Source organism: Diabrotica undecimpunctata, chromosome 4 (genome assembly GCF_040954645.1).
Source record: "Diabrotica undecimpunctata isolate CICGRU chromosome 4, icDiaUnde3, whole genome shotgun sequence".
NCBI lineage: Eukaryota > Metazoa > Arthropoda > Insecta > Coleoptera > Chrysomelidae > Diabrotica > Diabrotica undecimpunctata.
Window position 1 is genome coordinate 31,771,691 of NC_092806.1, and position 26,085 is coordinate 31,797,775.

The window sequence follows — 26,085 nt, forward strand, 5'->3', positions numbered from 1 at the left end:
TAGAACCCGGTCGCCCCCTCGTTTTTCTGATGGAGTTAATCCCTTAAAAAAACTTCTTTACCACACCCTGAATTCTATCTTTTTTCACGCCCAAAATTTGCATAAAGGCTCTTCTGCATACACTAATCCATTCGCCACCTGCTTTGGTAATCTATAATTTATTGATACCTGTTTTTGAGAAATTGTGCTGCCCACTTCTCTCTCTGTTCGTCTTCTTCTTCTCTGCGGTGTCTTAGCCTCACAGCATTTTAATATGAAAGTCTTCTTTAAGTTTTGATGGAATTTCATAAAATCTTTCATGAACAAATTGCAGATCCCTCATAGTTAATAAATTGCACTTCAAGAACTTATTTTTATGAACATATCTTGGTTTTTCAGGCAAACCTTGAGCCGAATATCTAAAAACAAAAAAATTGATTAGTTCCATGTACTGAAACATTATCTAGCTCTCTATGCTTACCTATTTTTCATAGCGACTACCCTTTTGTGTATATCACCCTGTACGATTATTTTCCGGCTACATTCTGGAGTCATTTTTTCTATAGAGATACCAATATTATCGTTATCCATTACAACAAAACAAAAGGAAATTTACGTAAACCTACTTTGAATAATATCCAAACAACACTAAAAACATTACATGGTTAGAAGCTGCCACAGGCCATTTCGAGGGAACGGCTAAGTCACATGTCAGCCCAAACGTTTCGCCATTAGCAAGGCCGGACTTGGCGGTCTTTGCAACTAAATTTTTTTGGACAAGGCGGGTTTTGCAGCTTAAGCGTATTTTCTCGTTTCAATTACTCCGATTTAAGGTGGAATTTGCACCTAAATTATGTTTGAACTTATGTATATACACATAAAGAACAAATTCCCTTATCAAACGCAGATTTCACAAAAATGTGACTTGGCGGGTTTTGCTTCTATACCCCTCGTCTCTAGGATGCATTTTAATCTGGATTATTTTTAGTCAAAGCAACAATAAGTACTTATTTATTGTTACAGTTTTTTGTAATAGCCTTTAGTAATTAAACATTTACTTTCTCTAAAAAGAATAAATAATCAGGTTTTAGTTTTAAATATTTATTTTGTTTTATTTCTAAACTTTTACAATTTCTTTAGAAACTAAGTTGTTGTAATAAGCTTGAACTTATCAAATTTAACACATGGATTAGTCCTAATTTTCTAGTACTTACTCTCTATTTTTTATCTAATTAGTATTTTCCTCTAATTTTCTATTTTTAATTTAATTATTAAGTTCTTCTACTTAATCGTCCCATCTACTTACGGATACTTTTTGTAAATCCAAAAGCTGTATCCGGATACTTTTTAAATTTTGTATCCGGTATCCGTATCCGTGACCGTGACCAAATTTGAAAGTATCCGGTATCTAGGTACTTTTTTGATATTCGGATACCGTACGCACCCCACTGCTCTATCTTCAATGCAGATGTACGTATTAATATTATAATTTTTGTTTTGTATATAGTACTACCATCTTTCTAAGAGATTCGTCAATATTCAGCTAAGCAGGATGTTATTGTTTAAGGTGTGAAATTACATAAACAAGGGATCATTTTATAAAACAGGTAGATTCATTGTTTATGGAACTTCACACATCGAACAACAGCACCTCGGTGAGCTGAATATTAATGAGTCTCTTAGAAATATGGTAGTACTATAGAGGTAAGTACACCCCATAAAAAGTTTAAAATTTGATAATTTGAGACTTGAGACAAAAAATGAATTTTATTTATTATAAATTATACAATTGCAATTTAAAGGTAATACACAAGTAGTGCAAGTGAATTGTATGTCATTTAGCTAATCTTGCGATACTTTTTCATGCTTCCAAAATATTACTTAAAATGTTTAGATGTAAGGGAGCGTTAAGACAGGTTATAGGGAGTATTGAGAGACCGTAAGCTTTTGGGAAATGTTTACTAATTATTGAACCAATAAAAACATAAAGAAAGTTTACAACGCAAAATGTTCATTAATTATTAATCAACAAGGGAAACTGTATATTAATTATTAAGAATGCAAAAATTAACAAACATTTTGATAATAACGAAAGTCCAAGCCAAATGCCAGTGTAGAATTAACACTTTCTGTTCCACCTACATTCTTTGGATACGGTAATTTTAAAATAATATCTTGTTCTCAATATCAAGAAATATTCATCATCTGTCTTTGTTCGTACCAGACCCACATAATGCACATTTGAAGTCTTTGTGTCAAATTTAACTAAAACAAAGTCCCCACTTGGAGGGTCTTGACATTCTCAAGAGCTTTAATTTAACACATTTCTCTTTCGTAACTTTCAACATCTGAAATATCTTCGTTGCTTCCACCTAACTCGTTTCATTCCTCTTCATCACTCGAAGAAGATTGTAGTGGACTTACAAGTTTTTGTGAAGATTTCTGTTCGTTTGAAAAAAGATTTTCATGCTCCAATGGAACAACATTTTTTTATCTTTTGAGCATTTACTTCAGCCTTTATAGCATCTTTTTCTGGCGTGTCGGTAAGAATTCTTGAAGAAGCCCGTTTCCGCTTTGCAATACGCTTTCATAGAGCGGCCTTCGGAAGCGGTTGCAAAATTTCTGGACTAACTAAATTTTGTTTAGTGTTAACATTGTTCTCTTGTACGTAGGCTTTTGACGTTGAGGCTTTACACTCTGAATGTTGACAGGATTCGAAATTTCCTCTTGCACGTCGGTTTTCAGTAAAGATAATGCATGTTCTAGACTTGTATCTGATTTTTCCAGTGATCGATCGGTCGCTGTGCTAGACATAAAATCAATTTCAGTAAACAGATCACGAGTAAAAGGGTAAATACCGGCGCCGAAAAACCAGATACAATATTCTTGGGTGTGGAAGCTAATTCGAACGCTTGACTAGCTAAAACAGCAATGTTGTAAATGGTCAAGGTTTAACCTGGATTTGAAACCATCCATGGTGCACACTGAGAATTATAATAATTTTTTAAGGGGAAGTAAACGGATATGTTCAAGGGTTGCATTTTATGGCTGCAGTGTGATGGAGACGTATTACAATTCCATTTTCTTTTGCTTTCTTTGGGGACTTAACAGAAATAGGGCCCTTGTGGCTATCCATTAGCAGCAATATTTTGTATTCCATTGAACAACCAGTATATTTTATGAAGTGGTCCAGGAAAACAAAGTTTTCGGAAGACATCCATCCACTGGGATAAGCAACACCAGCACTTCCTGGAAAAACACTACTTAACAGTCCTTAAAATTTACTCTTGGAAAGATAAAAATGGTGGAATTAATCTCCCTGTAGCACTAATACCACAACAGGCAGTTACTAATGTGCCTCGTTCAGTAGACGTGGCGTTTCCAACTTGTTTATTACCCCTCGGTACCAGAACTTTGGGCGGTTTATGTACCGTTGTAAGCCCTATCTCATCAATGTTCCAGATCTGATAAGATTTAAACTTTTCGTTTGAAAACCACGAAAAACGTGGTAACATTTATGCAGTTGAAACTCGTATATCGGGACAAACTGGTTGACTAAACTAAACTAAACTAACTCCCGTGTTTTGGGATATTTTTTATGGTTGGCCTTTGCAAATTGAAATGCAAGTTGACGTGCACATGGGATTTATTTTCTTCATGGGTAAAGACTAATACAGTTTAAAAATCAGGTGAATAAGTAATGTTGTCGTTAGGTGAAGTTAGTTAAGTTACATGAACTTTTTTTTTTGCACATATCTGTTAAATGTTTCGATACCATATTTCCTTGAAAATGCGCATAATTTTGTTCCCTCAAGAACTTGCTCCACTACAGTTTTTATAACGCCAGGAGAAGGAACTACTCGTTCTGTCTTTTTAATCCAGAAACGGAGCATATTATCTCTAAAACAATCAATCGGTTTAGCAGTTTTGTGCCCATTTGCACCAGTTTCCGTTACAAATTTACGATTACTTAACAAACACTTTATTCATCAAATGACATCTAAAACTATCAGTTAAATTTTAACGGAAACTGGTGAAAATGGGCATTAATCATTTAAAAATACTAGTAATTAAGTGAATCAAGTGTTTAACAAGAATGTTAAGTCATATCATTTTATAAAACGCTATTTAGAAAGATATGAGACATCTCATGTCTCCCTATATAGCATTTCATCAAATATAATATCATATAATTAAACAAATAATTCAAAACATACCCGAGGTCACAATACCTGAAGAATTCATTTCAATTTTTACTTAATCTTGATACAAACTACAACGATATCACAAGATTAAGATTTACTTTCGGTGTAACTTCTGCTAACAACAACGTTCTGCTAATTATTGTCGTCGTTACACTAGCAGAGCAGTGAGAAATTTAACTCAAGTCATAAACCAGTAACCAACAGATGGCACTGTTTACCCGATTTTAGGAAATAAATGAATACAATATGAGTAGATAGAAAAAGTTTTTAGTCAGCTCATTTGTGTTTTAGTTGGGACAGACAAAAGACATTCAAGCTAAGGCTGAGGTTAGGTAATAGAAATATTAGTTTATAAACCCTTTGACATTTTCCGTATGTTAAGTTTAGCTTAAGTTATAGAAGTTGTAGTGCATTTAATCCGCGACAAAAACTTATAGATGTAGTTTTTTCTAGTCTGAATAATAGAATTGTCAAAAGGAAGTTGAATTTAATTTTAGATGTTGTTAGTATCAAAGGTTTAAGAATTTTGTTGTTAATAACTTCAACAAGTTTTTTTAATTCCAGATAGATCAAGGCTTAGAAGAAAAATTATCAGATTTAGATTCTACCCAAAGTATACCTACATTGAAAAGCTCACGCAAATTCTTTTATAAATTTCTTCAAACTAAAACGTAAAAATGAATCGAATTAAGTTCGTGTGACATTCGAACCTCTAACAAGACTTGTTAAAAGACACAGGAGAAAACCGGATGTTCCACAAGTTCACAATTTGCATGTAGTTTCTTCATACTATATGGAAAATACCTTAAAATAAAAGAAGATGATGGCAAAAACAATTCCGCTAATTGTCAACTCTACCTTCCAAAGAAAAAAACCAGTAAAGGGATAAAGTATTCTTCTTCAATTTTTTTAAACGCTTTAAAAGGATGCAACTTAATATCAAAAGATGTAAAATAAATGTAAGGTAAGTCAGGGTAAGAGCGAACGCATTTTTCTAGAGATGATGTTCATGTCACTATTAAAACTGAAGTATGCATTCTAGAATAATCACAATTAGTATATAAAGTCATTAGAAGTTTCTAATTAGTTCTGATTTAGTACCACGTGTTAATTATGCAAACATTATCAAATACAATTTTTTTTTTTTCGTTACCTGATCAAATATTCTCACTTGCCCCAGACTGTGGGGCAAGTGGGAATAGCATGTGGCTATTATATGTGTTGTGTATTTTACTATGTATGGGGCAATTGCGAATAAGAAACATAAAATTTAGTGTCAGTAATATTTATTTTTAAAAAAAGTCCAAAATTTTTTGATGAGAACAAAATATAAAAGCTAAATTTCCTAGCATACAAAATTCAATCCTTTGAAAGATACACTGAACTGGAACGATTTTCCTCTTCTATTTTCTACAGGATCTGGCAATATCATGACAATATTTTTCCTGGAAACAGTGTCAGTGTCATCATTATCTGGCCAGTAAAATGTATAATTGTTATTCTTGTTTTTCGTGAATTTAACAATTGGATTGTTGTTTTCCTGGTCAAATCCCACTATTGTTCCAATAAAGTGTTTCACAGATTTCTTTCCGGTATATTTCACTACAAGCCACTGTCCAGACTCAAAATCTTTCTTTAAATTTTCAATATTGTTGCCCATATCGTCATCTAGGATGTTCTCAACCAAATCATCTAGCGAATCATTATCCAAAGAATCATCATCTAACGGTGGATATATATCAGATAGCTCATCTAACGAATCATCATCTAACGGTGGATCTATATCAGATAACTCGTCACTAGAACTGGAACTATGCTGTTTTCGTCGTCTAGATTTTATTTTCCGCTGATACTTTACCCCAAAAGAAACCGATGGCGGTAAATCTTCTAGAGTTGCTTCCATATTTTCGTCACCTTGATTCGCAGTTTTGCTATTTATCTCCTTCCAACGTTTATAGGCATCGGGGTGAAATTTATCTTTTTCTACGTCATTTTTGTATGGGAATATTCCCGCTTTCCGAAATCCGCTTTGGATAATTTCTGGCTTTGTACCATACCACACGTCACGAACATGTTCAGAAAATGTTCGCTTCGGCAGTTTTATTCCTTGATTTCTTCGCTGCCAAGCCACCAATTTTTTGTCCACTCAGTCTTAAAGGATTTAAACACGGACAAATCTAAGGGTTGTAGTAAATGCGATGTGTGTGGCGGCAACTTGAGAATGGTAATCTTATTTTCACGAGCTAATTCGATGACTTTTGTATTTACGTGAGTGCTGTGACCATTATATATCAATAATAGTGGTCTTTGTTGTCCCACAGCATTCAAAAATGTATTTTTTAAGAAATTGACGAAAACGTCCGTTGCTATTTAGCCGTTTGGAGTAGCTGCATATGCTATATCAAGATTATCTGGGTCCTGTGTTGCCATCCACTGGTCCCATACGAACTTTCCTTTAAATACAATACATGGTGGTACTTTGTCTCCAAATGCATTTGCCGCAGATAATACTGTTACATTCTCCTTACCTGGACCACTCGTAGTTCGCGAACATAGTTTACCTTTGGCTCCTAGCACCTTCACTGGGGATGGGTCAACGCATAAGCTGGTCTCGTCCAAATTCCATATTTGCTTAGGCTTATCATTAAGATCTAATTCAACAAGAGTGTTCTTTAAGATCTCAAAATACTTATAAATGGGAAATGGATCACACATCTTCTTCCTTGCGTACTCAACCGATTAGGGTTTCTTGAGAGATAACTTGTATCTTGCTTTAAAGCCGGTGAATCATGACCAGGAATATTATTTTTAAATGACGTTCTTATATTATTTTGTGTAACAAAATCAGAGACAATCAACAGAACTTCACGTTTTGACAATCCAAAGCCCCATTTTTCTAGAGTTTTCAATCCTTCGGCTAACTTGCGTTCATGTTCGGCATGAATAACTGGTCCTCTACCTAATGAAACACTTTTTTTTCCTCTGACACCAGTTAAATGATTGTGCAATGTTGTTTTTGGAATTGCATAATTTCGGCTTGCTGTATGTAGTGTTGTTTTCCAGATCTGATATCTTCCAGTGCTTTTTGCAGCTGTTCCTTACTATAAGATGTCGCTCTCTCCATGTTGATAAATGCGAACCATGGTAGCACCTAAAAAAGAGTCAATCATTAAAATTTTAGTCGGGGCAGGTGGGAACGTAACTAATTATTCCTAGTTCCCACTTACCTCGATAAAATTTTATTGAGGCAAGTGCGAACATTAGTGTACGTGGCCTCTAAGTAGGGTTATGTATATTGAAACACGTTTATCGTATTTACGAAGTGCACTTTTACACTAAAATAATACGGCTAATAATCTTACCTTGAAAATCTTGCTATTGCAGAACACTGGGGTAAGTGCAAATTTGACAAATCAAGTGGATTTTTGCAGATATATGTTCAATACCTCAACTCTCACATGTACTGTCGGTAACGTCTCTCCACCGTATACAGAACACATGGTTATGAAGTTGAGTAACGTTTACACTAGATTTCGCTATTTTACTATCGTTGGTTGAATTACGGTATTGAATAGTCGCACTTGCCCCAGATTCCTACTTACCCTATTTAATTTTTAATATTTAAATTTAATACCCATATTTTGTACTTTTTTACATGTTCTTAATATATTTATATTGTTTCTTTAAAAAAATTGTTTTAATATATTTTTAACGTACAACTCAAAAATGACTATCTAAACCACTTGGCCACCTCTGCCATAGACAATATTTTAATAGTGCTATGGATTAACGTATTCAAAATGAATTGAAGAGAATAAATAACTTTTAACACCAAAGTGTTTTTAATTTTCAATTATAAACTGTTTGGAAAACAAACTACAAACCTTTAATTAAGTAACAAATAACTTTAAAATATACATAAACAATTTATCTAAATAAAAAATCAAAATATTTTTGTCTAAACACTGTTTACATGAGGAAAATATTATCGAATTTTTGTGGCGTAAAGTGTATGCTAACAATATGTTATCTTGTAAGATTTATAGACTTAATTATGTTTTCTGCCTGACCTAAAGCAACGTTTTATTAGCTAATCTCACCAGCTATGAAAATTTATAGTAATCCAATGTTTGCAGATGCCGTAGATTTCGGTTTCGCTGTAATTTTAGCAAATATTTATAGCAGGAACTTCTTGCAAAGGCAGTTAATAAAATAGGTAATATACGCTTAATTAATATTATTTATCTAGTATTTTTATTGGACTCTATCCACAATTTTAGTTTAAAACACGTTTATTTAGATGTTTTGATTGAATTCAATACATTTACACTTTTTAAATGAGGTATGATTTGATACGCTATTTGAAAAATTTTAAGAATACATCCAGTAGGGAGGGGGTGAATCTGACGTTTATGGCATTAGTACAGAAAAGGTCCCACCTCAGTTACAAGTTGATGTGTTTTGGCATTTTTTTATAATATGTCCTTCTCTATAATATGGATTTGTGATATATTAAGTAATATTTTATAATATATTATTTGTGATAAATTTTTGTGGCGAAATCACCGATATTAGAGGTAGAATTCATCTAACATTTTGCGCTAGATCTGTAGAAAATAAACAAGTACATGAAGCAAAGAAGAACAATTTATTATAGTAACTGGAACCACCTGAACTGCACTAGCTCAAACTATTTGCTCGTTTATACAAGATTTAGGTTTAAATGGTAAAAGTATAGTTGACCAAGGATATGATGGAGCCAGTTCCATGAGTGGTCTTATAAAAGTCGTCTAATCTGTTGTTCGAAAATAATTTATTATAGCTATCTTTGTACATTGTTGTTCCCATAGTTATAATTTTGCGATTTCTCAAGGATGTTCTGTACTAGAAATTAATTCGAAATTTTATAGAAATAGTAATGCACGTAAGTGGCACTCACTCGTGCCACTTCGAAAAATTAAAAATATTGTGTCCAATAAGATGGATTCAAAGACACATCTCAATTCATGCATTGATTTCTTTGCTTCCAGTCATTGTTGAAGCGTTGGATGCTATTACAAAATGGAGTGATAACAAAACTACCACTGATACTCAGTTGCTCTCGGCTGCAATTTGCAAGTCTGACATTTTGTGGAGTCTCTTTGTGGTCAACTCGGTATTTGAACTCATTTTACCGCTTAGTAGGAACCTTCAAACAGAAAATCCAGACCTCCGTTTAGCTGTCGAAGCTTCAGGGAAAACGAAATAATCATTAGAACAGTTAAGACAAATCACAGAGGAAATTTTTACTAATATTTTTAGGTAAGTTTGCATATTTTTGCAATACATTTAATGTTAATATGCCTCTTTCAAGGACAATTATTTATCAAATAAAGAGAAATAATCTACCAACCTCCACGCCATAAAAATATTACAGTAGATCTGTTTTTATCCCCTTCTTTTTTGATAAAATTATGCAATCCATAAATGATAGGTTTGTGGCACATAAAGAGATTTTAAAACCATTTCAGGACTTATTGGAGTACCTATACAGCATGACGGGATGATAGGCAAGTCGTTTCATAGTAAATTTCTATACACAAACACAAAAGGAGAAATCATACTTTGGAAACCATACCTAAAAAAATTCAAACTTAAAAAACATCAGAAAAGTACCCTTGAAGCTCTTGACATATATAACAAGAACTTATTTCCTCTGGTTTTTAATCTACTTCTAATAATGGCCACCTACCTACTTTACTAAAGACTACCTACTTTACTTAAGAAATTGTATTAATGAAGCAAAATTAAATGGTTTAGCTTTGACAGGATCAGGATACTCAAATAGATGAACAAGAGATATTAAACCATTTTGGCTCTAAAGCAACGCCGTTTGGTCATTTTGATATAAATTTAATTTGTGTACAGTTTATTATTTAAAATACACTTTATGATTTAAATTGATTCGTAATATATTTAGAAACAGGTAACTAAATACTTGGCATTGCTGTCTTTAGGACTTAAAATTAAACTAAAATCCAAATTTAGAGAACTCAAAATACAGATGGCATCAAAAACATTTTTTCGGTGCCCAACTGAACCCCTCTTCCCCCATGAAAAAATTCTCGGTGAGCCACTATGGTGACATTTCTTAGAAATAATCTATATTTATTTAACCATTGTTTAACTAAATTTAACAAAATTTTAACCTCAATTACTACAACAGTTTTTGAGTATTTTTCTATTACAATATATCAATTTGCTAACGTGTTTATTGAAATGTTTGATAATAAATTGTCCTACAAAATACGCCACGAATTGATCGCCGGTTATACTGACGGCGTTCGATAAAGATTTAGAATCTAGATGTTCTGACAACGATCCGACGTTCCGCTGAAAGACTTTGATGGGATTCTTGAGGAATAAATTTGTACAATTAAGTAAATAAATTTTATAAATTATTTGCGTTTTTAGTGTTAGTGTTAGAAGACTGTAAATAAATTAACATAAACATAATATATTGTATATATGACAAATATCTTCCTCAAATATATTTATTTAAATAAAATATCTCTTATATCGGTCAATTTATACAATTTTTTATATAATGTTTCTCTTCATTGTAAAATAATTAATTACCTTTAGCCTAGCTTCCTGTAGAGTTAAATTAGCTTTCAGTGGCAGCACTTCCCTATTAACACCGTGGAAGAAAGCCATAGCTTTGGTCCAAGATAACAGGCCAGCAACATCACCGCATACTCTTTTAGCGGTATCCATATTGTAATCTTCCATTTCGAAATACGGATGTAATAAATCGACCATCTCATTGTTGATAATATCCTTAGGATAGTTTTGTAGTTGTAGCAAAAACGTTGTTGAAGCCATCATCTACAAAATGTAAATTATAAATAATATCAAAATAATCATTTAAGCGTGCACTGGAACAACGATTTATGTTACATTTTGATGGTGTGTTGGGTTTACATATAACAATAACTATGTGCGTTTGGACATCCGATGGGTCTATGCAGTGTTGTCGTGACTGGTTAGATATCGTAGCAATATATTTTTACAATTATCATAAAAAGGAAAAAACGATCTATACCATTAACGATGGCATCCCAATCGCACGTGGTTTTATCTCCTAGTGTCCTGAAAATGATGAATAAATAGATGAGAAAAAGAATAGAAAATCTAACTAAGTGGAATTGTATGAAGCTAGAAGCCTTTAGAAATGCAGGAGAAGAGTATGTTCTAAAAAGAAACAAGATTATTCCCGCAAAACAGCGACCAACACAGGTGAGTGGAATAACGATCTATGTTCTGTAAAAAAAATTGACTCCAGAGCTAGCTACTATATCTAGTAGCTATGAGGCGACCAGTTGAGTCGATTATCTATGGTTATTCCCAATAGTTTAATAGTCTCTTTGTTAACTAGATCAGTGTGTAAATTACTTGCAGATATAACCAAATTTTGCGTTTTATTAGAGTTAAGTTTTAGTTCGTTTGCAGCAAACCATGAGCTAGATTTAGTAGAAACTTCCTCATGAGACATTTTTAAATCATTATTATTTTTTCCTGATATAACATATGTCGTATCATCTGCGAATTGTATGGTTTTGTACGGAGATATGAATTTAGGCAGATCGTTGACATAAATAATAAACAAACGAGGTCCAAAGACCGAACCTTGTGGGACTCCATGTTTTACGGATAGAAATTTGGAGAGATGACCTTTAGACACTACCGCCTGGTGTCTGCCACATAGATAAGAAGTTATAAGCTTAAGAAGGATAACTCTGATTCCATAGTAATTTAATTTGTGAAGCAAAATGTCGTGTGAAATGCAATCAAAATCCTTCGACAAGTCGCAAAGAGAAATTGCTATGCGATTGCCGCGTTCAAGCCCCTCAATCACCTCGCTCACAACATTAAATACCGCGTTCGTTGTAGAACGAGCACTTCTGAATCCATATTGTGAGTAATTATTTGACTCAAAATAGGAATAAAATTGTTGTTTGATAACCTTTTTAATCACTTTCCCAAAAGTAGAAACAATGCTTATGGATCTGTAATTGTCAGTTTTTGAGGAATCGCCTTTTTTGTAGATTGGTAGTACTTTTGAGTATTTTAGTACTTCTGGAAATACTCCAGTTGATAGAATTAAATTAATAAGATGAGTGAAAGGTGTTAAAACTATTTGGTAAGTTTCTTTTAAAATTTTGCTATTAATTTCGTGAACGTCATTACAATTAGAATTACTAAGAGACTTTATTATTTGAGAGACCTCTTCTTCCAGAATGGGACGAAAAAAAGACTTGCTCGGAGAAGGATAATTTCTATAATTGACGAGGACATCGTCGTTAATATTGAGAAGAGATGTAATTATATTCTCTGCAATTGTAGTAAAAAATTTATTTATTTCGTCTGGAGGTAGATCAGGTTGTACCGAACTGGATCTTGTGTAGTTTCTTTCGAAATTTACTATTTTTCAGCAGTCTCTAGGTTTATTATTCAAATTAGTGATAAAATTACAGTAAGCTGACTTTTTAACAATTTTTAATTGCCGGTTATATTCAACTTTTTGTTGTTTATATACTTTGAACAAATCGGGATCCTTAGTGGCATCTGCAATGTGTTTAATAAGAGAAAGATTGGATCTGTAAGACCTTAATTCATTATTAAACCATTGCATAGGTGTTTTTTTATCCATTTGTCGTACATTTTTTAATGGAAAATGATTTAATATTAAATTGTTATAAGTTTGGTTAGGAAAGAGTGTTAAAAAATCAGGACCATTATTAATATCGTAGAAAAAGTCCATATTTGTACTAGCTAGCGCACGTTTAAGCTTCTGTAAACCAGAAGAAGTAATAAACCGTTGAAAAGTGTCAACAACTTTATGCTCAGTGTCAATAAATAAACATTGAGTTCGATGGTCAGAAAAACAAGGTTCAAATACGCCCACTCTGTAGATAGTTTCAGAAAAATTTGTCATAATCTTGTCGATGCAACTACTGGACTGGGATGTGATTCTAGTATAATCGTTTATAGTTGTTTTTAGACCAAAAGATATTAATAGATTTTGAATATCAAAAAAAGGGTCAGATTCAAGTTTAAAATTTATATTAAAATCAGCAAGTATGATAAGTTTGTCTGCTTTACTAAGCAAGGACATTTTCAAAATTCACCAAAAATAATTGACTTATTTTTGGTGAATTTTGACCCTTACCCGATCTGTATATACAGTTAAAATACTGGTTTTTATTGAAGGTACATAAATTGCCCATGTCACATAATTTTTGATCCACAAGAAAAGCATTTATCATATCGACTTTATTTGAAATACACTGCAAATTAACATGAAACATGCTTACCGTATTTTTCCGAATTAGTTTATTTTGATAAAAGTTTGTAGAAGCTTCTAGGTTTCTTCCTCCTTCTTCTTTTTGTGCTGAAAATTTCTGTTGAAGTTAAATCTCCTAACGGCAGCTCCTTTGGGCCAAATATTAGTACTGTAGACTTCGACAATTTTATCGAAAGGGAAAGATACCTTATATGTGGAGTATTTGTCAGTTCTATGCCATTCAACGCAGGGTGTTTACAGTAGACGATTTATTGCTTCCAATAATCGGTTTGTATTTGTTTTCTTTTTTTGGTTGGGTATTCCAAGATGAGTGTCCTGTTTTTAGATTGTTTTTATTTTCTTTTTCTTTATCACTCATGTATGCATGAGGTAGACTTGTGTTTTTGTTAATGACATTTAATCAGCTTGATACAGCTTAATAAAAAATGCAGGTATTTAATGATTTTCACCAACTACATTATGACGATCAGTCACTCTATCTTTTAAAGTGCATCGTTGTAAAAGAGTCTGGTCGTCGATGAATAGGTAAGACTGACAACAATTCCAAAAAACTTGCCTCCTTTTCCTAGAAAGTACGAGACTAAGAACTTTGCAAGAAAACTTTGTTAGATACTTTTTCTATTGCATTGGGCCGTACTCCAACATTGGAATCTAAACTAAAGAATGGTATCATTACTTCCAAAGATCAAAAAGAAAAACATGGAAGTAGCCCTCATGCTTTTGTGGACCCTGACAGGGATATGGTAAGACATACGGTGAGGTTTAAAATAGACGAATTTATCCGATGCGTAGTTGAGGGTATTTTGAGCCTTCTTCTCCAACAATGCATCGAGCTTCTAGCCTTCTTGAGACCAAATAGTCCAAGTTTCGGCAACATACAAACATACAGAAATATTAGGTTTACAATAGTCGCATTTTGGTTGCTTAGGAATTCGCATTCATAACTCTTTTTCGCAAGTTCTATTGTTACTAATCTACGTGATAAGCTAGGTTGTTGATTGTTGAAGCTGTGTAGTTGCTTTTAAGCTTATCTTATTACAAAAGATTTAGCCTTTTTTACTGTGTTGTTGCCATTAGGTATTGTAGTATCACCAGTGAATATTAAGTTGGAGATTTCTCTTCCACCAAGTTTTACTCCATCAATGATCCATCTCTAGGGATTTATTTATGACCCATTATTATACAAATTAAAAATGTTTGATGATAAAATACACCCTCATATTTTACCAACTAACGCAATCAAATTTCTAGTGACAGACCGCGAACCAAACTATCTATTCTTTTGACTTTTAGATAAGTTTTCACAGTTTAGTACATTTTGAAATATTAGTTTGCTCTAAGGGATATTAAACAATAACTACATATTTTTATAGAAAATATAAATTTATTCAATCTAGCTTAATCTTCAGCTCGTGGTACTAGTTATGGTAGATAAAATTTTTCATGGCAAATATAGAACATTAGTAAATATTTTTAAACATGCATACCTTTAGCGATTCCGCCCAAGATGGTTTGGGGCATGGAGTTGAGGTATCTGCAACTACAGGTTGCAACTTTCTTTGGAACAACATAAGTACGCAGTCCATAATTCGCATAATCAAGTGTGGAGGTCTTCCTAGTTTTCTCACCGTTGCTGTAAAATAATATACGAGTCATGTTTTTTAAGTAAGTACCGTTTTGCGATTCCGCCGCCGCAGCGCTACGGTCGGCGTTCCACGCATGAGCGCTGGTTACCTACATCTCTTGTCTACGCACTGACGCCATTACAGTCTAATTCTTCATTGTATACTTGTTTACTTTAGTGTTTAAGATGCCTCCAACAATCGTGAGTCACGCTGATTGTGAAGTACGTTCTGTTATACGATTTCTTAGTGCTAAAGGCGTAAAACCGATCGATATTCATCGTGAGATCGTTGAAGTTTACGGACAAAAGTTTATAAGTAATGGAATGGTAAGGAAATGGGTGAGAGCATTTAAAGATGGCCACACAAATGTGCATGATGAAGAACGGAGTGGGCGTCCTTCGGTCGTTAATGAAAATTTGGTGCAGAAAGTGGACGAAAAGGTGAGAGAAAACAGACGCTTTACAATTTCATCATTGTCCGACTGCTTTCCTCAGTATTCTCGTAGTGTTTTGTATCGCATTGTTACCGAGAACTTGAATTACCGGAAATTGTGTTCACGTTGGGTTCCAAAAATGTTGACGGATTTGCACAAAACTCAACGTTTAGGTAGTGCATTGACTTTCCTTGAGCGGTACCACAGTGAAGGTGAATATTTTTTAGACCAAATTGTTACCGGTAACGAAACGTGGGTGGCCTACGTCACACCAGAATCGAAACAACAATCCATGGAATGGCGACATTCATCATCACCCAAAAGAGTGAAGTTTAAGCAAACAATTTCTGCCCGGAAAATCATGTGCACAGTTTTTTGGGACAGAAAACGAGTATTGCTAGTGGAGTTTCTGCCTCGTAATGACACAATCAATGCAGCGTCTTATGGTGAGACATTGAAAAATCTGAGTCGTGCAATCCGGAACAAAAGACGTGGCAAGTTAAGTAAGGGTATCGTTTTGCTGCATGACAATGCCCGTCCACATGTGGCTAATCAGACCAAAGATCTCATCAAATCATTTAAATGGGAAACTCTAGATCATCCTCCATACAGCCCTGATCTGGCACCCAGCGACTACCATTTGTTCCAGCACTTGAAGAAACACCTGGGCGGTCAGCGTCTTCAAGACGATAACGAAGTGAAAACATTTGTGATGCAGTGGTTAACAAGTCAGGCGGCAGAATTTTATCAGGAGGGTATTCAAAAACTGGTGCCACGTTATGACAAGTGCCTCAATATTCACAGAAATTATGTAGAAAAGTAGATTAAGGTACAGGCTTTCATGTAAAAATAAAATTATTGCCATATCTTTGCACGTCTTTTTTTAATTCCAAAACGGTACTTACTTAAAAAACACACCTTGTAATAATATATCTGATTTTAAAAAACTAAGCTGAGTGTGTATTTAATTGTTAAGGAAATTATATCTAAAGTGCTATTAATACCCAAAGCTATTATTATTGTGATATACTGATGATCTAAACCATATTATCAAAAACAAATAATTAATGCATGGCAGAATAAGTCTGCAGTCTAAATTAAGAGAGGTTAAATCGATAATGAAACCGTGAAACTTCCCAAATCTAAGTAGAACTCAGCGGGTAAAAATCTTCTGACTTCGATTAGGCCATACTAATCTTACCAAAAGAATGGTTGGTATCGACATTCATAAACATTCCTAAGAAGCATAATGTAAAAAAGTGCTCAAAACACTCTCAGGTGTTGTTGAGGATAATCCATACAGGATTTATAAAAAATATATGGTGAAATTAACGACAAACAACTATTCTTTAGAAACAGCATGAGCACTACAGAGTCTCTAATAGAAGTTAATCTGCTTATGCAAAGGCATCTAGATATGAACCAAGATGTCTACACATGCTTTATTGATTTTGAGGCTAAGGCTTTCGTCAGGGTACATCACGACAAATTAATTAACATTATAATAACAAAGAACATTATTACCCGTAATACAAGAATACTAAACGATTTATAATGAAAACAAAAAGTCAAAATAGGAATCTAAGATTAAATTCTTGAGATTTTAGGGGGATAAAAGGAGGGTATATTGTCGCCGCTGCTATTTAACACATATAATGACATCATCTTCAAAGCAACTCCAGAATATGGTAAAAATGGCATGATTATAAACGGAGAAATGATTCTTTTTCTTCTTCTTCTTCCTCTTTATAAGCAGTTCTGCGTGTTCATTGGCGGATTAATACGTCTATGGAACGTTGTCATTATGTTTCGATACGGGTCTCCCCCATTCTGCTTGTGGTTATTCCATTCTTTTTTTCTATCTTGTGTCCATTTATTTATACACTGTACGTTACATTTTATTCTCATGTCTTCACTTCTCTTTTGATCTCTCAGCGTATTTCCTGTAATTCTTCACAGTACTTTCATCTCTGCTGTTTCCAGTAGCCTCTGTGTTGTGGCTGTGTCGAGTCATGTTTTTGGGGCATATGTAATTATTGTTCTTACACTGGTTTTATGAATTCTTTACTTGATCTTAGTGCTAATGTGTCTGTTTTGCCATATAGTGTTATTAAGGCATCATAAGACAGGATTATGTCTTAGAACAGGAGAAATTTTTAAAAAAGATTAAAAAGAAAAAAAATAATGCGGATGACAGTCATATTTACTTTAACTTTACAGACCCCGGTAGATACATTACAACGACTAAACAAAAACTGTCACAAATATCATAGTCAACGAATAAACAAAAAATTACATATCAACAATATTCATATATGTAGATCATATATATTCATATATAATCCGCTAGAACCAAATTTGTAAATATGAAGAAAGTATTATGCAATAAAAACTAAATATGGACCTAAGGATAAAAGCCTTATCAAATCTCGCGACCCTAGCAGGACGTATGCAGAACTCTAAAACCAACTCTTAGAAGATGCTCTGCGGAATGAAAATGCATGAACTTCAGGAACTAATACAGAATTGGAAAGGTATACGGTATCTATCCAAAATAAAATAAGCTATAATTATAAAAAATCCTATCCAATAAGAATAGTCTCGCGCGTTTTAGTTTTATTTAGAGTTTTATCTCGCGCATTGTAGTTATCGTTACATAGCTTAGAGTTAAAAGCTGAACGCTCATTAGTTATCAAGTTTATTCATATATAAGAAAACGTCCTTAGTTGAAGTGATAGTTAGTAGTAATATTTAATCTGTATCACATATCTGTATAACATATATTTTAACTTACCAATATGAGCAGGTTTGATGGTATTTAAAGCAGCTTCAGCTTCTTCAAGAGCGGGTTTTGCGGCTTCTAATTTTTCCTCAGCTAAAGCTTTCTCCACAGCTATTGATTGTACTAGAACTTCAGCTTTCTCTTTGACTTTTTGGACTTGATTCTTAACTATTTCTGCTTGCATTGCTCTTTCAGTAACCTATAATTGAAAATATTATTGTTGTGTGTTCGTGATTTATATAGCGACAAAACTACAATCATGCGACTTATGTTAATAGAAAACACTAAGGCCGAGTAATAAATATACTATTTTTTCTTCTTCTCTGACGGTATTTTCACCATTGATAATGCGATAAGTGGCGTATTATACATCTTTCATTAACTGTTATACAAGTTCTGGGGATTTCGGCAGATCTGACTTCTATAAGCGTTTCGCCAATACTTGATAGATCTTTTATTTGGCTCTTGTATACCTAAGATTATTTTATCAATATGGTATCAAACCTTCTCATTTTGACGGTAAATTCTGCCTCGCTTGTGGGACGCAGATTGAGGTAAGCGCAGATCCTCTCCGCTAACCACAACTGAGATCTCAACGCTCTCCCTTTATTTGTCGACTCAAAAAAGCCACTCATTTCTGAGTCTTCTTCAGGGCCAAGAGTCTTATTTTTTTTATCTCCGTGTTCACTAGCTCTCTAGAGTATCGCTTGGGCAATAATTTTCCCCAGTACCCTGCATCCATCGGACATGATGGTGTGATACTTTGGGATTAGGTAGTGCAGAAGTCGCAACACAAGTCTCATCATAAGATGAGCTAGTTGAGTTGTGGCTTTCTGGTGATTTGATGGTATACGTGCATGTGTGTATGTATATTTATATTTGGACATGTGTGTTTATATGAAAGTATGTGTGTCATATGCAATAACTCTACAGTTAATGATATAGCTGTTGCTTATGTTTTCAGTTGATCTGGGGGTGTTTATATAGTAATACCTTAGTCACACCTATCCTAGTATCCTATATATCCATAGGATGTTTCCTGTTAGCCAATGAAATACACAGTATCGAAAATAAGAACTTCTCCACCTCTTGTATGTATTGCAAGAAATACCAGAGAGTTAAGACTCAGAGTCTTAGACTGGTATGGAAGGAAATATACTACTACTAAGGAATTCCACAACTTTCATTATATTTTTTCTCTTATCCGTTCTAGCTAGTTTTATTCTGCCAATATTCATCTTGCAGGTCTCGTTTTTTGAGCCGTTTGCTTTTTTCTATTTTTTATACTGTATCGAGATTCCTCTTTCTGAATAACTCTGATGTCACCTACGTATCTTTAGTTCTCTTATCTTATGGACACAATGATAGATTTCCTCTGCCAATTTTATTGCTTGACAGCTTTTCTGTTAGAATCAGAACTGCTCCAATTAGTAGCCAAAGTAACTTCCTAACTGGATTTCCAACAAGTGCCAATTATTATTGTCTTTATTCTGCTCATATATATTTATACTGCTCCAATTAGTAGCCGAAGTAACTTCCCAACTGGATTTCCAACAAGTGCCAATTATTATTGTCTTTATTCTGCTCATATACATTTATTAAGTTGTAATTATATTATAAGACGAACAGAATAAAGCTGTTTTCTTAATGTTTTACTCCAATGAACTACTAAGGGAGTACTAGTTAAATCAAGTAACTAATGACTAAAGAAATATTGAAATGATCGTTCTAAATAAACAGAATTTTGGTTGTTTGCTGAGAGTTTTAGTTACAAAAAAGCTAAATTATTAACTTACTAACCTCGGTTAGCACCCTCTCTGCTCGTTGCGATGCATCTACCAACTCTTTTTCCATAACAGCCAACTCTTTCTTTAACACCAATACTGAAGAAGAGGCTTCAGCCAGTTTTTCTAATCCAGTATCCATTCTTAATGCTCCGTTACTAAGCTCTATCTGTTTGTTGTTGTATATACTCTTATAGCCAGCAATAAAATTTAGGTATGACTTTGGGGTAACGTGTGTAGCTCTTCTAAACCTATACAACAGAAAAAATAAATGATATAAAAACGTACATTAAATAGAAGTAAAAGGTGATAATGAATGAAATTACCTCTGAAAATAATCAACAGATGTTATCGATACGACATCCTGTATGGAACCAAGAGCCACAACTAACTCTTCTTTTACTTCTGTGGTGCAAGCGATTTCAAAGTCATGTAGGAAATGCTGTGCTACAAGAACTAGAGCATCTTTCGGCCACGGTTGAAACCAGTCAATGGTACAGCCAGATATGAGGGCTGGAAACCTTAACGCTCTATTTCTAAATTTTTCTCCAACCTTAAACATACGAATAAAAATTTATTTTTTTATTGAGTAATAAATAAAAACATATTACAGAAATATTTGAAGTTTCCTATGTAAAATACAAGACACAAGTTGTTTATGTTTTAAGTATTGTCAACTGAACCTTAGTTTGTTTACATTACTATACCAATCTAACTGAAGAAAAAAGCTTTAGAAAAAAGTTAATGTTTAATTTTAGGAACGGTATTATATTCTGAAAAATGTAGTACTACAACAAGATATTTGCATTTCTGTATTGCTGGATTAATCACTCGTATATATTGAATTAATAGATAGATTACTAATAGATCTAATCTCACCCACATTGACCATTTATGCGACCGTATTAATATAAAAAACCTAGATCGTAGGATTTCTCTATGACAACATTTAAAAGGTAGAAATATTATCGTAGTCTCCTTCTAAATCTCAATCAAGTGGAGAATAGAGTAATTAAATAATGAGACTATAGGCCATAAAGACCATTGAAATACTTGGTATGCCATGAGATATGAATGACGTAATTACGAATACAGGCAAACCTACAAGATATTAAAGTCACGTTTGGAGGATAAAAAAATGTGACAATAATATATATATATATATATATATATATATATATATATATATATATATATATATATATATATATATATATATATATATATATATATATATTATTCATTGATTTAAAAAAGTTACATTACAAACCCGAATAACACACGACGTCCTCTTCACATCCAAAGTAGCCAACTACAATTATTGATATATGGAAAACTTTCTCCCTTCCAATATATTCAGATCTTGACCGTTTTGGGTATTTTTTGGAATCTTTTTGGAATTTGGTTAATTATAGAAGAAATAATTTTGATATTCCTCTGCCTAGATGAGTGGAGTTATATACCTCATATCAGTCACAGCCATATTCACTCCTTATCTATTCAAATTTGTGACATTCTAGCATGTTTACAGTGTCTTAATACCAATAGGTCCAGATAGAATATCCAACTAGTTTTTAAGAAATCTTGGATTTCCTTTATGTAGACATCTGTGGTTTATTTTTAATAAATCTCTGACCGAGGGTTACTTTTCATCACAATTTATTTATTGTTTTCATAATTAAATCATTTATTTTTAATCATCGTTCCATTACAATTTTTTCTGCTATTCCTAAAATTTTCGAGGCTTTACTGACTGGGTTTTTGACAGTTAATCTAAAGAATCAGTTTCATACTGGTCAGCATGGTGTCCTGTCTGGTCCTTCTACTAATTGACTAGTTTACATCGATTACATTATAAATGTATTAAAAAACATTTCTCAGGTTGAGTCCATTTGTACTGACTTGTCTAAAGCACATTAAACATGATAGATCATTGCATAAACTGGAATTTTTTTGGAGTGTCTGGTGAATAAACTTCTTTACTGGTTGAACAGTTATATGCAAGACTGATCTTTGTGTGTCAAACTAAAGGGCTTTACTTTAACTGAATACTTCTCTATCTTAGTAGTGCCCATTTGGAATCTCTTCTCCTTGCAGTTTTTCTTGATGATGCTATCAGATCCTTGACTGACTGAAACCTTAGCATATGCAGATGACATAAAATTATTTTCATATTATTCGAGACTATTCTCATTGTCTTTAGAGAACATTTGTTACAGAAATCATTGGAGAGTTTTACGAAATGTCAGGTGATCCAGTTTAATCAATATCTTGAGCCTATGGCATTCAGTTATAATTTGAATATTATTTTGATTGAGATGATCAATAATGTCACAATTCTAGGTGTGGTTTATCAGATAAATTTGTCCTTTAATTACATGTCTAAAAACTCTTCTCTTGCCCGCTCCCAATTTCAATATTTAACTGTGATTTGGTTTTCCTTTACTCAAGCATGTATCGAAAAATTAGAGAGTTTAAAGAAGATCTCTGATCTACTCTTCTTGTAAATTGTGTAGACCATATTTTTATTCTGGTATGATCAATTTCTTGAATCTGAATCCTCTTTTTACCAGAAGAGTTAGTTTACTTTGAATTAATCTTTATTTTTTTCAATTTTCTAAATTGTTTCAGCTAATTTGTTTTCATATTATTCCCCGTTCACTGCGTAAAAATTCACATTTCCATGTTCCTCATCGCAAAACTAATTGTGGTTTAAATACAGGTGTGAAAATGAAACACAAAATGCAAAATTATACTTTTTTAAAAAAGTGTGTGCTTGATTATTTTATTTATGTATATTTTATTTTTATATGTTATTTTATATTTACTATATATTTCTATGGCTTATGTTCAGCATTGGAAGTTAGAGGCTAGTTGATGATATATTTCTATAATGTTGCATTTTTGTATAATTTTGACAGTGGATTTGTCTCGTTTGTTCTTAATAAATAAATAAACGTAATATCTAATGTAATATGTAATAATAAATGTAAGTTCCTTTAAACAGTAATTTTTTATTTTCCAAAATACATTCTTAATATAGGGTGACGACACTTTTACTACTTCGTACGAAGTCGTCAGAAGTCTAATGTATAATCCTCAGCGCTTAAATAGACGAGGTACATCCCAAAAGACCGTCAAGTAAGTCAACTGGACGCTCAATTAACGACCGTAGACGTCCAACGAACTTCCTATCAAGACGTTAAATGGACGTTCGTTGGACGTTTGGCACAGCGACATTTGCACCAATATAGAACGTTAAAAGGACGTCCTTAGGACCAAAAAGGACGTTCGAGGGACGTCCTTAAACTCTGTGATGGACGTCCTATGGACATCCACTGGACGTTCTTGTGCTATTGGCATTTATTTCTGGTATATATATTATTATGACTCATCATCATCAACTTTTTTCCAATTTGTTCGGTCTTTCATCAACCTAGGGTCAAATGGAATGTTCATTTTCCGGAGATCTGCTTGGATGTTATCTCTCCATTGCCTTGTGAGACGTCCGAGTGGTCTTTAGCCTGTAAGAATCTCTTCCCATACCAGTTTTATAAGTCTATCGTTATGCAGTCTGTGCACGTGGCCTGCCCATCTTAGTCGCTGTGATTTAATTTCTTGGACAATGTCGGCGTCATTGTAGAGTGCTATTAATTCGATATTGGTTCTGATCTTATACTGGTTTGTGGTGATGTCATGGCGAGGTCCGAAAATTTTTCTAAGTATTTTTCGTTCAAAGCGTCTGAGCTTTTCTTCGTTTGCTTTGGTCATGGTCCACGTTTCGCATCCGTATGTTATTACAGGTCTGACGATGGATTTATAGATTTTGATCTTTGAATTTCTTGTAAGATTTTTTGATTTTATGAGCTTACCCAGTCGAATAGACAGCGGTTTGCAGATTGAATTCTGTCTTTTATTTTTACAGTAACATCGTTGTTAGCTGTGATTACGGCCCCCAGATACTTAAAACGTTATACTTTTTCAAAATTAAAGGTGTTGGTCGTTACATTTTGTCCTAATCTGTCTCTTCGTGTCGTTCTATTTATACACATATATTTCATCTTCTCTTCATTAATCTTCAGCCCTACTTCACTTGTTGCTCCTGTCACCTTGTTGAAGATGTGTTTCGTGGATAGGATGGAGTCTCCAACGAGATCTATGTCATCTGCATATGCGAGTAATAGCTTGGGACCTTGAACCGATAGCAATTCTGTTTTTATTTCGGCCGACCTCATGGCTTTCTCTAATACAAGGTTAAAAAGTAGTGGAGATAACGCATCACCCTGTTTGAGTCCACTGTTGATTTCAAAGCTGCCAGACAGTTTATTATTTACACGTACTTTAGATATTCCACCCTCCATACAGACTTTGGTCAACCGAATGAGTTTCTTTGGTATTAAGAGCTCCGCCATGGCATTCCATACTTGGCTTCTTTCTACGCTATCATATTCCTGTCGAAAGTCTATGAAAAGATTGTGTATAAGTCTGTTATACTCCCAACCCTTTTCTAGAAGTTGTCCCAGCGTGAATAGTTGATCTATTGTTGATCTGTTTGCCCTAAAACTGGCTTGATATTCGCCTAGGACATTTTCAGCATAAGGGACTAGTCTACTAAGAATGATGTTTGAGAGGGTTTTATATGCCGTGTTTAGGAGTGAAATTCCTCTATAATTCGCGCATTTTGTTTTGTCCCCTTTTTTGTGGATGGGCACTATTATGTTTTCCTTTAATTGTGCTGGTATCCTTTCTTCTAAACATATGTGCGTTTTATGTCCTCTTTTCTCAGAGGAAATTGCTTTATAGAATTCTCTGGAGCCTGGTTTGGGCCGGTCTCTCTCCATAGGTTCATATTTTTGTTGCTCATAGTTTCTTTTCTTTGTGCGTATTATTTTTCTTATTTCTTTATTATTATTTCATTATTATGACTCAGTTAAAGCTTATTTCGAGATTAGATATATACCCATATAATACGTAGTATGAACTATGAAATTCTTAAATTAGAAAGATTTCTTCTTCAAGTTAGTCATTTCTTCTTCCTAGAACGTTAACACGAAATATGTGGAACTATAAATTTGTGTTACATAAAAGTGAAAAATAACACTTAAATTGTTTAAAACATTTTTAGACAAAATAATATTTTTAAACAACGCACTAAATATGTTTCGTAGGTAATATGTTGTATTGTATTCTATATTATTTTATATAGTTATGTAAATAACTTATAATAGATTAAATTATAATTATCTTACCGGTGAAAAACAAAACACAACATGTAAATTCTGACACGTCCTATTCATAAAATACTCCATGACAACCTCATTATTTAACGTCCTTTTTGGGTTTTCCCTCTTCATAATTGGAGTCAATTCCTGAATAATCTCAGCTTGATCATCTTTGGTAAATAGATTAGAAATAACTCCAGAAGAAAGAATATTATTTAGATATTCCAAGAATCCCTCTTCTTTAATATCCAGATCGGTAAAGATGAAAGTGGTGCCTTTTCCTTGACATCCACAAGATCTGTATAGGACTTTAAGATCTTCCAGGAAATTGCCGATGTTATAAGATCTTGTCAAAGCTATCTGGAACGTTTTGTAACCAGCGATAAAGGAGGAAAGTTTAGTAAGGGATTGCTTACCACTACCACCGACACCTAAAAATTAATATAGTACGATTATAAATAATAATAAATACTTAACTAGACTATAAAATAAATATAATAAATCGGATCATGGCAAAATTGCAGCCTAGACTATATATATACAGAACTTCTAAAAAGTATTTACTCCCGTGCTGCAGTACAGTGAGACAAGCCAGACAGACGCACACCAGAAGTATAAAACTTAGAAAGATTAATAAACAGTAAGATTTTTTATCGCCAAATCCATTTAAGATGGGTATTGACGATATTTTTAAGACTAAACTGGTAAA

General features: G+C 33.4%; 1 protein-coding gene across 1 annotated transcript in view; it reads right to left on the reverse strand.

The window, feature by feature from the left end:
• Dhc1 (dynein axonemal heavy chain 1) overlaps positions 1–26,085 on the reverse strand; it is a 283,979-nt gene that overhangs the window by 72,703 nt on the left and 185,191 nt on the right. Inside the window, exons 40-45 of the mRNA XM_072529291.1 lie at positions 25,404–25,807; positions 20,481–20,707; positions 20,171–20,405; positions 18,383–18,569; positions 15,018–15,163; positions 10,803–11,051 (exon numbers count right to left, since the gene is read on the reverse strand). Of these exons, the coding sequence (XP_072385392.1) occupies positions 10,803–11,051; positions 15,018–15,163; positions 18,383–18,569; positions 20,171–20,405; positions 20,481–20,707; positions 25,404–25,807 (1,448 nt within the window). The remainder of the gene's footprint in view (positions 1–10,802; positions 11,052–15,017; positions 15,164–18,382; positions 18,570–20,170; positions 20,406–20,480; positions 20,708–25,403; positions 25,808–26,085) is intronic.